Source organism: Pongo abelii, chromosome 14 (assembly GCF_028885655.2).
Source record: "Pongo abelii isolate AG06213 chromosome 14, NHGRI_mPonAbe1-v2.0_pri, whole genome shotgun sequence".
NCBI lineage: Eukaryota > Metazoa > Chordata > Mammalia > Primates > Hominidae > Pongo > Pongo abelii.
In genome coordinates this window covers 22795350-22809141 of record NC_071999.2, presented here as the reverse complement: position 1 = coordinate 22809141, position 13792 = coordinate 22795350, and the positions used below count along the sequence as shown (strand labels likewise).

The window sequence follows — 13792 nt, the reverse complement described above, 5'->3', positions numbered from 1 at the left end:
CATCTTCAGAACCTCTGTTTTTGTTGGAATGTGAAGTTACGGTTTTACAAAGTTAGGTATTTCAAAACAGATGCTTAGAGCACAAAATCACTGAAATTAGTGTGGCTGCAATATGCCCCATTTTACATCAATTAAGCAGAGCTCTAGGCTTCTGGTATGTGGCCAGTACAGGCCCCAGGGGATCTGGGCTGTCCCTGGATCTAATAGCTCGATATCTGCACAGTCTTAACACAGTCATTTCAGTGACTTTACTATATTATATTGTGTATTAAAGTAGGGATTTCATGTTGAGAAATTTATTTAGTCTCTCTTTTACCTTCTAAATGGAATCTTCTCACAATTACGTTGTGAAAGGGGATAGTTAAAACGCTTACAATCCCCTTCCCATCTAAGCAAGGACTAGGAATTCAAATGTCATCTGTTAGTGTTTGCTATTGCGTATGGTTGTGCAGTAGATTTATGTAAATTAACTCTTTGAACCGCACCTGACACATAGTGTAAGGCTGGGTGAATATTAGCTATCCTTTTTTTTTTTTTTAATCCACTTGAAAAAGTCTGTGAAGCAGGGTCGCGGTTTACAGTTATAAAGTTCCTTATGGAAGCTAAACATCCAGATCGCTCTGCCCATCCCCGTTTAAAGGGTATTCTTTTTGGATCAGTTGTTCTTCGTTTGTTAAAACTAAAATGATTATCCTTCGAAATCGGCTCATTGAGTTCTGTGGAGTAAGGGGGAATGGATGAGGGAAGGGGCAGCCACTAAGGGCTTTGGTGCGGTGTGGGGTGCCGGCCCTGCCTTTCCCACCAGCAGGCACCTTGCCTGGGTTAGAGCAGCTGGTTATATAAACAGTCATCACAGGGTGAAGAATAGGGAGGATGTTGTGTGTTCCAAGTACTGCGGGGCCTGGCACCCTTGTCATCTGACCCAGTGCTCACCACTGTCCTAAGCGTCCGTCTCTGTTACATAGCAGGGAGTGGGGCTGAGGGAGGCGAAGGGACTGGTCCAGGGTCACCCAGCCTTGTGACAAGTGACCTGTGCTGGCTGCTGAGGGCGGTGTCGACTTGGGCTGGATTTTGCTTTCTGAATCAAAGAACAGCAGAGTAGGCCGTGAACTAGGCCTGGGTAGGTAGAATTTACTATTGGAAAGTGCCTTTGTGACATCGTGTTCCATATAACAAGGTGGTTTCCATGCTGCAATCATAGTTCTCTACTAGTAACTCTTACCCACATGATCATTTGATGTTCATGTGGCCCTGGTGCACTCTGAGAAGTTGCCTACGTGCTGTTACCAGTCCCCTTCCGTGTCAGTATCAATTGCTACAAGAAAGATATTTTAATTTTACTATTTAGGTCAAAATGCCGGTAAGTGGCCACCTTGTAAAAAACGAAGGAAGTAGTTACCTTCAAAGTCTCATAATGTGTGTGTGGAAACTGCAATTGAAACATTTGCAACATGGGACACTTTTAATGTGACAGGCTTTGTGGTGTCTTTTAGGAAAATTGGGAGGGTTTTATAAGGAAAAGTTCAGAAAGTTTTCTAAAGATATGGAAGGACCACATCTCATGTGAGGGGGGAGAGATTAGTAAAGCCATGGGGATGAAGGACAAGGAGTGGATTGGTTATTAGGAACAAGCCAGAAATCCAAGATCCCATGTAGAAAATTTAAATACTCCTCAAGCTGTGGGTTTCAAAATAAAATTTTATTATAATGAAGTATTTTAAATGAGCTGTCAGTTGTTAATACTACTGTTCTTGCCCTGAGTTGAATATTTATAGCAATTTACTTTATTGCAGATTACGTATTACAGGAAACATTTTGGGACAGCCGTAGATGTCATGTGCTCTAACCATGGTTGAACAGTATTTTTGTCATTTCTGAGAGGTGATGCGTTCTTTCTTTTCTTTCCAAGCGGTGTATTTCCACGATGAATGTTTATTTCTGAAAAGTAGCATTAACGTTGCGTGAAAATGACAAATGAACAGTTCTCTCCCATTTATTTTCTTTTTCAGAGAGTGATAATCTTCAAAATGAAGACTTTGGAAAATTTTAGGTTCTCTATAGGAACAAAAATGGAAGGAAAGAACATTTTCAAAAGGAAATTATTTTGAAAGTATGTTTACAACAAACTGATACTATTGACAGTTTTTTTTTTTTTTTTTTTTTAAATAATAAAACACTTTAAGAAGATTGTATTTATGGTAAAAGGAAACTGGACTAACAATGAGGCCAAAGACTTTTCCTGCCACGACTTATTCTGGAAATAGCCGGCAGCGACTGCAAGAGATTCGTGAGGGATTAAAGCAGCCATCCAAGTCTTCGGCTCAGGGGCTACCTGCGGGACCAAACAGTGACACTTCTCTGGATGCCAAAGTCCTGGGGAGCAAAGATGCCACCAGGCAGCAGCAGCAGATGAGAGCCACCCCGAAGTTCGGACCTTATCAGAAAGCCTTGAGGGAAATCAGATATTCCTTGTTGCCTTTTGCTAATGAATCGGGCACCTCTTCAGCTGCAGAAGTGAACCGGCAAATGCTGCAGGAACTGGTGAACGCAGGATGCGACCAGGTGGGTACAGACCTCTGTAGGGCCATGTGCAGAGGCAGCTATGGGACAGCTGGGGCAGTCAGAATGGTTTGGCAACTACTTGAAGGCTTTGAATTGGTTACTACTTATACAAGTGTTTCTAGGTTAAAAATGCAAGGCCCTTTTAACACATAATTGAACTCACAATTGAAAGTTCTCTACCTTCTCTCTAAAAGGGTCTTTTGAGCTGCTTTTCCTTTTCAGGCAAGTTCCAGAAGTTGCTGAGGTCTCCTGAAATTGTAACGTGTATTTTCTGATCTGTTGTTGTGGAGATGAAAAGGGCTTTCATGCTTAGCCCCTTTTTTTGGTGTTTATTCGGGTTATTCTGAGCTATCATGCAAAGAGACTGGCTTCCCTTTTCTTGTTTTGGTTTGTGCATTTTTTTTTCTAGAAATGGGAGGGTTGAGCAACATGCATTGGCTATTCTCTGACTCGGTTTTCTCCTATTTAAAAAAATAGCGTATATGCTGTTACGGGGGTGTAACTATTAACATGTTCAGGAAATGGGAAAAACTAGAAAGAAAAAGCTTGAGAAATCGTCGAAATTATGGCAACACAGTCTCACTTTTCAGTTGTTTAGGATTAAAGGATACATTAGTGGAGGTGGCACCAGTTATACATTAATACACAACTTACAGAGATGAGTGTGGTGGCTCATGCCTGTAATCCCAGCACTTTGGGAGGCCAGGCAAGAAGATCACTTGAGGCCAGGAGTTTGAGACCACCCTGGACAACATAGCGAGACTCCCCATCTCTACAAAAAATAAAAAGCTGGACGTGGTGGTGTGCACCTGTAGTCCCAACTACATGGGATGCTGAGGCAGGAGGGATCGCTTGAGCCTAGGAGTTTGAGACTGCAGTGAGCTATGATAGCCACTGCACTCCAAGCCTGGTTAGCTGAGCGAGACCCTGTCTCTATTTAAAACACACACACACACACACACACACACACACACACACACACCCCCTACACCTCATAGCCATACATTTATGATCTCTTAGCAATTCATATACCTGACTACAATCCAAATTGAGGGACAGGACCATATACCTTGCTGAGCGAGACCCTGTCTCTATTTAAAACACACACACACACACACACACACACACACACACACACACACACACACACACACACACACACACACACACACACACACACACACACACACACACACCCCTACACCTCATAGCCATACATTTATGATCTCTTAGCAATTCATATACCTGACTACAATCCAAATTGAGGGACAGGACCATATAAAATGGAACTAGTGTCCAACCACATAAAAATGTAATTAGTGAAATGTAACAAGTAAAATATAATTGCATTATGAAATGATTCATGAAAGCCAGTGCTTTATTACAGTCTGTCATCTTAAAAATTACAGTTGCATGAAGCGGAAATAAGCTAAGTATTTTTGGTACCTTGGAAAAGTAGTAAGATTTCATGCCCAGAGTACATCAGAATGGCCTGAGCACTTCTAGTTTCTTAGAAATAACCTAATTACATACTCCTGGTGTTGCAGTCATAGGAAAAGGCTAACAGTGTTATTTGTTATTTCCAAAACCACTCTCAATTCTCTTGTAGTTTATTACCATAGACCTTAAATAGAGAATTTACATTTCTCAGAGGAGATGTTTGTGAAATGAATCCTGCTGTTTTGTAGAGGGCTTCCTTGATACTTTGGGCCATACTGGGATTAACTTGTATATAATGAGGATTGTTAGGTCGAGCTGCTTTGATAAAGCACAGGGTCATGAATAATGTGGTGCAGAGTGTTTCAGCAGTGAAGCTGACAGCAAAGGCACAGCCATTCTCATTGTGAAAGCATGAAGTTAAATATGCTGCCAAGCATTATCCCTTGATGTACAGAACCCAACAGTTTTGAAAGTAGGGAAGGAGCAGTCGTGGGGAAATCTGGAGTAAGATTCCAGAGAAACTTTCAGGCCAACAGCAGAGCTTAAAATCTTCTCCTGTAAATCACTTGCAGACAAAGGAGGCAAGCCAAGCCCCTGTGTTCTTTGCTGTTGCGTTTCAGCTGTGAGAAAAAGAAACAAGTCAAGCAAATAATCCCAAATACAGGTGGGATCTTATTAGGGTAAAATCCATTAGTGATAATTATAGTGCAAGAAGTAATAAAGCCAGTGCTGTTTCCAATACAGAAACACACAAATACAATAAAAGTAAGGATCATGACACCGATGAAGTTTCCATCAACATTTAATTTATGTTAATTGCTAGCAGAAAGGCCTCCATTTACCATATTTAATGCCCTTGAAATAATTCAGTCAGTTTGGTGTGTGGTGTTACTTTATAACTTAAAACAGCTGTGCCTCCACCTTTCCCCTCCATCTCACACTTTTCTTGGTCTGGATAAAAAATGCATTTGCTTTCAGAAAATTCAGGTAGGAAAGTCATTATGTGAAGCCAAATAATAAGAGAGAAAAAGATAACAGTACCTTTAGAGTTGTATGCATCAGTTTGTTAAAAAGATGATTTGAATTCAGTATAATAGAGTCCTTTTTTTTTTTTTAGACGGTGTCTTGCTCTGTCGCCCAGGCTGGACTGCGGTGGCGTCATCTTGGCTCACTGCAACCTGGGCTCCTGGGTTCAAGCGATTCTCCTGCCTCAGCCTCCCTTGTAGCTGGGATTACAGGCACACAACACCACGCCTGGCTAATTTTTGTATTTTTAGCAGAGACAGGGTTTCACTGTGTTGGCCAGGCTGGTCTCAAACTCCTGACCTCAAGTGATCTGCCTGCTTCATTCAGCCTCCCAAGGTGCTGGGATTACAGGCGTGCGTCACCACGTCTGGCCGAGAGTTCTTATTGTTGCAGCTTTACCCCTTTCACTCCTACTGTTTTTTGTTTTTCTTTCTTGTTTTTTTTTTTTGAGACGGAGTCTCGCTCTGTGGCCCAGGCTGGAGTGCAATGGCGCGATCTCGGCTCACTGCAACTTCTGCCTCCCAGGTTCAAGCAATTCTCCTGCCTCAGCCTCCCGAGTAGCTGGGATTACAGGCACGTGCCACCACACCTGGCTAATTTTTTGTATTTTTAGTAGAGACGGGTTTCGTGTTAGCCAGGATGGACTCAAATCTCCTGACCTTGTGATCCGCCCTCCTCAGCCTCCCAAAGTGCTGGGATTACAGGCGTGAGTTACCATGCCCAGCCACTCCTACTGTTTTGTCTGTTTAAGAGGGTTTTGCTCTGTCGTACAGGCTAGAGTGCGGTGGTGAGGTCACTGCTCACTGCAGCCTCGACCTTCCAGGCTCAAGCGATCCTCCTACCTCAGCCTCCCAAGTAGCTGGGACTACAGGCATGCCACCACGTCTGGCCAGTTTTCAAAATTTTTTCTAGAGATGGCATCTCATTATGTTACCCAGGCTGGTCTGGAACTTCTGGACTCAAGCAATCCGCCTGTCTTACTCTCCGAAAGTGCTGGAATTACAAGTTCAAGCCACCACACCCAGCGTTAACTCTTTATTAAAGTAAAATTTACTTTAAAAGTGCACAATTTCTCAGCACAAAGCATAGTCAATTTTTGCATATTAAACCCACCTATGTAACTAGCATGTTTGGGTATATTTTTAATTAAAATACTTTAAAATGGAAATTTCTGGAAAAAGTAAAATACTTAAGGGTATTTTCTGTGTAAGGATATAATGTGTATGTCAAATGATATATTTATTAATCTTTTGCACATAAATTGCTGAAAACTTACAAAAATTCCTGTAGAAGAAAACTAGGCCACTAGATGAATATTTCTTATGGGAGAAGCTGCTCTTTAAATATAGATTTAAGGAATTGGAAAGGTAAGTTTTTTGGTTATAAGTATCATATTTTGAGCATTGGATAATTATTGGCATAAGTGATCATTTAAGTTTGCATTTAAATATGCAAAATATTTCTGTCCCACGGAAGCCTGGGACTTGTTTTCTCTCTGGTTGCAGTGGGTTATAGGGGGAACATCTGCATGGTGTGGGTAGGGGGGGTGTCGTCAGCTCACTGCACTCACTGCTCTTAATTATAGCACTCAGGATGGTGCCTATGAGTCCTGTGAGAGTGAGGTTCCAATTCAGTAACTCTCAGGGGAGGCCCATGGCCCCTGGATCCCTTAGAATAGCAAAGCACTTTATCACGTGGTGTCCCCTCTAGGAAGACTTATGTGAGAACTTTGTTTGGATGCGAGTGCTAGGAAAGGGTTCTGCTTTCCTTGAGAAACTGGCATGTGCTTTTTCTCTGTGGACGACCTGTATCCTGCCTGTCCACCCTCCCTCTTATCTGCTGAGGGGTGCCCAGTCTGTGGCTCAGCATTGATACATTTTCCTGATCCTGAATATTGTGTCAGCTGTAATTTCCTAATCCTGATTAATCCAGTTCTTTCCCCCCACTTTATCATGTTTAAGTGATTTAAAACTTTAATGGAATGAGGATAGGGAAGAAATGTAAACAAACAAACTGATAAACTGATTATATTAGATCAAATAAGGAAGGGCATAAAGAAGACAGCCAGTGGTCAGGATGTGCTCTGAGAGGCAGCCTTCCTGAGAACAGTGGCCACGCCAGCCGCTCAGTGAATCAGGGGCAATTTGCTTAATAAGAAAAGGGAGTGGGCCAGGCGCGGTGGCTCACACCTGTAATCCCAGCACTTTTGGGAGGCCTAGGCGGGCAGATCACGAGGTCAGGAGGTCGAGACCATCCTGGCTAACATGGTGAAACCCTGTCTGTACTAAAAACAAAAAATTAGCCGGCATGGTGGCGGGCACCTGTAGTCCCAGCTACTCGGGAGGCAGGAGAATGGCGTGAACCCGGGAGGCGGAGCTTGCAGTGAGCCGAGATTGCGCCACTGCACTCCAGCCTGGGCGACAGAGCCAGACTCTGTCTCAAAAAAAAAAAAAAAGGTGAACACATGCCTCAAGGGGGAAGTAGAATGTGATTGTTCTCTCAGTTTAATGTCTCTCTGGGCCTAATAATTTAAAAGGACTCAGATTCCTCAGAAAAGAATTCTTTTCTCATTTCCATCCTCATAAGGGGTTGCTTCTCCTTTCCCTCATGTCTGTGGGGCATGGAGTTTATCAGGGTCGCTCTCTCCTCCTCTCATTCCCTGGGCATCCATACATGGCTGCCCCCCACGTCCCTGGCAGCTGGCTCTGCTGCAGCTTCTGGGGCCTCCCAGACCCTGGTCTTATCCTCCCCACATGTCCCCCTCTACAGAGGAGCTCTCTGCAGTGTCTCAGCCACGCAGCATGGCCTCCCAGACAGCTCTTCCTGCTTGCTTACTTTGGGGCTCTCTGACATGATTTTGTTGGTTGGAAGTATCACCACCTATCTGGATTCTAGTATCTGCTGTGATTCCACTCAGATTCCTTTTTACACAGGCTCTTCCTGGTTCTTCTACCTGGATACGAGCTGTTCCTATTCAAACTTCCACAGCAAAGACATTTCTTTCTTTTTCTTTTTCTTTTCTTTTCTTTTTTTTTTTTTTTTTTTTTTGAGACAAGGTCTGTCACCCAGGCTGTGGGCGCAGTGGCGCAGACATTGCAGTGGCGCAATCTCAGCTCACTGTAGCCTTGACCTGGGCTCAAGCAATTCTCCGCCTCAACCTCCAAAGTAACTGAGACCACAGGCGCACATCACCATGTCTGGCTAATTTTTCTATTTTTTGTAGAGACGGGCTTTCACCATGTTCCCCAGCGTGGTCTTGAACTCCTAGTCTGAAGTGATATGCTCACCTCAGCCTCCCAAAGTGCTGGGATTACTGGCGTGGGCCACCATGCCTGGCCAGAAATTTTTCTTTTTTTTTTTTTTTTTTTTTTGAGACGGAGTTTCGCTCTTATTGCCCAGGCTGGAATACAATGGCGCTATCTCAGCTTACTGCAACCTCCGCCTTCCGGATTCAAGTGATTCTTCTGCCTCAGCCTCCCAAGTAGCTGGGATTACAGGCATGCACCACCACACCCAGCTAATTTTGTATTTTTAGTAGAGATGGGGGTTTCACTATGTTGGTCAGACTGATCTCGAACTCCTGACCTCAGGGGATCCACTCACCTCAGCTTCCTAAAGTGCTGGGATTACAGGTGTGAGCTGCCTCACCTGGCCTCAGAAATTTATTTCTAACCCCAAGGATGCTCCATGCATTGGGCATTGTGTTGGCAGATTGTCATGTTCCCGTCTTGCTTTCCCTGTCTTAGGCGGTGTCTCTGGAGGCCTGGATCTTGGGAGTTTATCCCTCTGTGCCCACAAGGCCTCCCATGCTGCAGAGCATGTGCTCAATCAGTGCTTGCTCACCAGTGAAAGTTCTGTGTACTAGTCCAGCCAAAACCCTCACCTCAGTTGTCAGACACTGGAAAAGATGCTAACCAGAAATGCAGATCTCCTCGGGATATTTATTTGGCTTAATTCTAACAATATGCATCACCAAAAAAGCTATAGAGAAATGGTAACACTAATTTCTCAGCCCTTTGTCTTGGTGACAAGATCCTGCCACAGGATTGCTTCATTGTACTAAAGATATTTTGCTAATGAAAAAGATAAAAGGAATTTAGATAACATGTACATTTCCTCTTTCTCACTTCCTCTTGAAAGGGAACCACCGTTTGGTGTTACTACTCATGCTGAAATATTAATAAGAGGAGAAGGAAGAAAGAAACACTTAAGTTTAGGAATGTCGGTCATGTAACAGGAAATTGTATTACAATGGCTTTTGGGTGTAGCAGTTCCTTGCCTTTTCCCCTTTTTTTTTCTTAGTGGCTTTCAAATTAAATTTGGCTCTTCCAAAAGGCAAACCACATATCTTTTTAATGTAGGAATTTAAATTACTTTGACAAGACACAAGCAAAGCATGCCCCTCTGTGTCATAATCCCCTCTCCCCTTAAGCCTTTCTCTTAGTTTTTGTTTTCTTGAGATGGAATCTCGCTCTGTGCCTAGGCTGGAGTGCAGTGGGGCGATCTCAGCTCATTGCAACCTCCTCCTCCCGGGTTCAAGCAATCTGCCATGCCTCGGTCTCCCGAGGAGCCGGGATTACAGGCATGCGCCACCACACCTCGCTAATTTTTTTGTAATTTTAGTAGAGACGGGGTTTCTCCATGATGGTCTAGAACTCCCGACCTCAGGTGATCCGCCCGCCTCGGCCTCCTGGTAAGACTGCTGTTAACATGTTGGTATAAAACTGGACAACTTTTTTCTAGTTACAAAAGTAGATAAAGCTTTGCACAGTGGCAGTATCATAGCCAATGAGGTTTATCCAAGGTGCGATTATTGCTAATTGGAGACTTTCCAATACCCCGCCATAACAACTTGAAATGTAGTCAGCACTGGCAATTTTTGACGGTCTCTACAGAGACTGAAAAGAAAAAGAGAGATATAATAGGTGGGGTGCAGTGACTCACACCGGTAATCTCAACACCCTGGTCGGCTGAGGCAGGAGGATTGCTTGAGCTTATAAGTTCAAGGCCAGCCTGGGCAACAGCAAGACCCTATTTTTTTTAATTAAAAAAAAAAAAGATGGAATTATATATTAAACTATATAATACATATACCACACACACACATTTTGTGTAACAGAACTGAGGTCCTGTGGCCCATCAGATCACCCCAGTCAGTTCTCCTCAGAAGCACCTCGTGTACTGGCCTCTCCTGCCCCCGGTACAGGCACCACCTTTGCTCCTGGAATCTTGGTGGCTCCTGGCTGCCCCTTCTGCGTCTTTCTCCGGCCTTCCCTGCACAATACCCTCCTCAGTCTGATTTGTTTTGGTTTTTGAGACAGGGTCTTGCTTTGTCACCCAGACTGGAGTGCAGTGGCATGATCATGGCTTACTGCAGCCTCAAACTCCTGGGCTCAAGCAGTCTACCCAAGTAGCTGGGACTACAAACGTGGGCTACCGTGGCTGGCCCCCCCTCATTCTGAAAAGGGAAGATTCTGTCATTTCCCTTCTGGAAACCTTTTCTCTGGCCTCAGGATGGTGCCCAGGAGTTGGCAGGCAGGACCCACCTGTAGCTGCAGGATCCCAGCTGCTGGCAGGCCCACCCTGGCCCTACCCGCCCTGGTCCTGACCACCCTGGCCCTGCCTGCCCTGGCCCTGCCCACTCTGCCTGTCTCTCAGGCTGCCCAGTGCTAGCCCCGCTGCAGGACCAGGCCCACTTCTCCCTCAGGGCTCATCTTTGGGTCTGTGATTCAGAAAAGCCTTTTCTGAGCCCCCAGTCAAAATTAGGTCCCTCGTTCTCTCCCATGACACCATAATTTTCTCCCCCAGTGTTTATCAGAATCTGCTGTTAAGTAGTTGTGCGTCTCCCTGCGTAGATTTTAAGGCCTGTGAGACAGTGGCTTTGTTCTAGTCGCCACTTTCTAAGACCGAGACCTGTGCAAGCTCTCAAAAACACCTGACAGAGAAGCACAGAGACAAGCATTACGTCATAAACATTTTCATTCCATTAAATAGTCTTTTAAAATATGATTTTTAAAATTATTATTATTTTTGAGATGGAGTCTTGCTGTGTTGCCCAGGCTGGAATGCAATGGCACGATCTGGCTCACTGCAACCTCCCCCTCTGGGGTTCAAGCGATTCTCCCCCATCAGCCTCCTGAGTAGCTGGAATTACAGGCACCCACCATCATGCCTGGCTAATTTTTGTATTTTTGTAGAGATGGGGTTTCACCATGTTGGCCAGGCTGGTCTTGAACTCCTGACCTCAGGTGATCCACCTGCCTTGGCCTCCCAGAGTGCTGAGATTACAGGCCTGAGCCACCACACCGGGTCCTAAAATATGATTTTTAACATCTGCATTGTATTCCATTGTTCAAATAGATGTCCCATAATTTATTGTAAAGAGCTGGTCACGAACATTCTTCTACACACATTCTTATGGATATTACTGACTTCCTTAGAATACATTTTAGGAATGGAATTACTAGCATAAATGTTGAGAGCATTTTTACCATTCTTATTTGTAGTGTCAAGTGGGTTTTTAAAAATCATTCAATTGAATTTATACTTCCAACACTGCTAACGATGAATATTATCACTACTACTACTAAAAACTAGAAGCAACTGTCGGTTTAATAGTTGGCTTTTTTGTTGTTGTTTTTTTTTTTTTGAGACGGAGTTTTGCTCTGTCCCCCAGGCTGGAGTGCAGTGGCGCCATCTCGGCTCACTGCAACCTCCGTGTCCCGGGTTCAAGCAATTCTCCTGCTTCAGCCTCCTAAGTAGCTGGGATTACAGGCACGCGCCACCATGCCGGGCTAATTTTTGTATTTTTAATAGAGACAGGGTTTCACCATGCTGGCCAGTCTGGTCTTGAACTCCTGACCTCGTGATCTGCTCACCTCGGCCTCCCAAAGTGCTGGGATTACAGGCGTGAGCCACCGCAAGGGCTGGGCTTTGTATTCTTAATTGCAGTAATGGATGTGTGTGATAATAGAAAGTGGTAATGGTTCTCCAGTTTTAAGTACTAGAAAGCTCTCATTTTGGCGGTGAGTGGGGAGGCTCTTATTGCCTGAGACTGGACCCACTTTCCTGTTAAAATGGGTTTTTGGCCAGGTGCAGTGGCTCACGCCTGTAATCCCAGCACTTTGGGAGGTTGAGGTGGATGGATCTTGTCAGGTCAGGAGTTTGATAATAGCCTGGCCAACATGACGAAACCCCGTCTCTACTAAAAATACAAAAATTAAGCCAGGTGCGGTGGCTCACCCCTGTAATCCCAGCACTTTGGGAGGCTGAGAGGGGTGGATCATCCGAGGTCGGGTGTTCGAGACCACTCTGGCCAACATGGTGAAACCCGTCTATTAAAAATACAAAAATTATCCAGGTGTGGTGGCACACGCTTGTAGTCCCAGCTACTTAGGAGGCTGAGGCACAAGAATCACTTGAACCTGGGAAGCAGAGGTTGCAGTGAGCCAAGATCGCGCCACTGCACTCCAGCCTGGGCGACAGAGTAAGACTCTGTTCCCTGAAAAAAGGGGGAGGGGGCTTTTGAGGAAATGCCTTTTCTCTGCTCCCTGAATGACTTACCTTTGTGAGTGGCGCAGGTCCTAGGTGGGCTCTAGGAATCACTGGCTACTTGTGTGCTGTGGTGTTGGTCCCTGCAGCCCTTTGGGAGCTGGGTCCCTCCATTGCGAGCAACCTGCTCTTCTATCCCAGTGTGCAGTACAGATATTAGCATTTTTTATGTGGGCTATAATGTGAAAAATATTGGAGATCATAAATATTGTTCACTTAATGCCTGTTGTGTCACACCAAACAGTTTACTGCCGAGATTATTTGCTGTCATGTGGTTGTAGAGATCTAGGCGGGAACTCGTGTACAGTCAAGATTGATGGTTTTTGTTGCCTGGAACCCCGATTTTGCCTGGCTTGATGGATGGGGCCCTGGGAGAGGGGCTCCGAGTTCTGGGTCTCCAGTCTGCAAGCAATTCTGTGTGGGGGCTTCATTTAAACTGTTTCTGTCATTGCCAAACCGCTTGTGGATGTAAATAGAGAAAACCAACAAAGATGTAAATAGGGGAAAAACCAACAAGGCAGTAGAATGTTTTATGACATTTAACAATGCTATCTTTTAGAACTATTTTTAATAGGGTTATGATGATTTCAAAATTAAAAAAAAATGCCACATCCATTATCATAGTCACTACCCAGCTTCTCTTTATTTTGGCCTTAAAATTTACTTGCCAGAAATTCATAGCTCTTGAATTAAAGCCACATTTATCATGCAATCTTTTATATATTAGGTTTTACTCATTTTAGATTTTTCTTGCTTTTTTATTTTGTTTTGGTTTGGTTTGGTTTGTTCTTGTCAATAGAGATGGAGTCTTGCTATGTTTCTCGGGCTGGTCTGAAATTCCTGGCCTCAAGTGATCCTCCCGCCCTGGCCTACCAAAGTGTTGGCGTTACAGGCATGAGCCACTGTGCTCAGCCCCATCTTAGATATAGTTATTTTGTAGTAGTGTATTTAGAAGGGAGATTTTTTTCATAGTTAAATTTTTACAATTTGTAGTCTTCTATAATTGACTTATTTGTTAGCGGATGCCTTTTTTTTCCTAAGAGTTCTTGATGACTTTCCTGTACTGTGGGAAACGGCAGGAAATTCTTCTCCCTTCTGTATCCTCCCCCAGCAACAAGCCTAGCTGTGTAGGCTCAGCAGCGGCCCCAGGTGTCAGAAGCAGACAGAAGCACTAAATCAAGCTACTGGTAGCTGATGCCACTGCAGAGGCCTA

The 13792-nt window shown here is 44.3% G+C and overlaps 1 protein-coding gene and 1 non-coding gene across 2 annotated transcripts in view; both read left to right on the top strand.

Moving 5' to 3' along the window:
* Positions 1-13792, top strand: part of LATS2 (large tumor suppressor kinase 2) — an 87745-nt gene that overhangs the window by 13305 nt on the left and 60648 nt on the right. Inside the window, exon 2 of the mRNA XM_009248477.3 lies at positions 2010-2562. Coding sequence (XP_009246752.3) covers positions 2221-2562 — 342 coding nt within the window. The 5' untranslated portion in view covers positions 2010-2220. The remainder of the gene's footprint in view (positions 1-2009; positions 2563-13792) is intronic.
* On the top strand, positions 9788-9926 carry LOC112128686 (U4 spliceosomal RNA). The gene has a single exon (XR_002911163.1). It is a non-coding gene; the product is annotated as a U4 spliceosomal RNA (small nuclear RNA).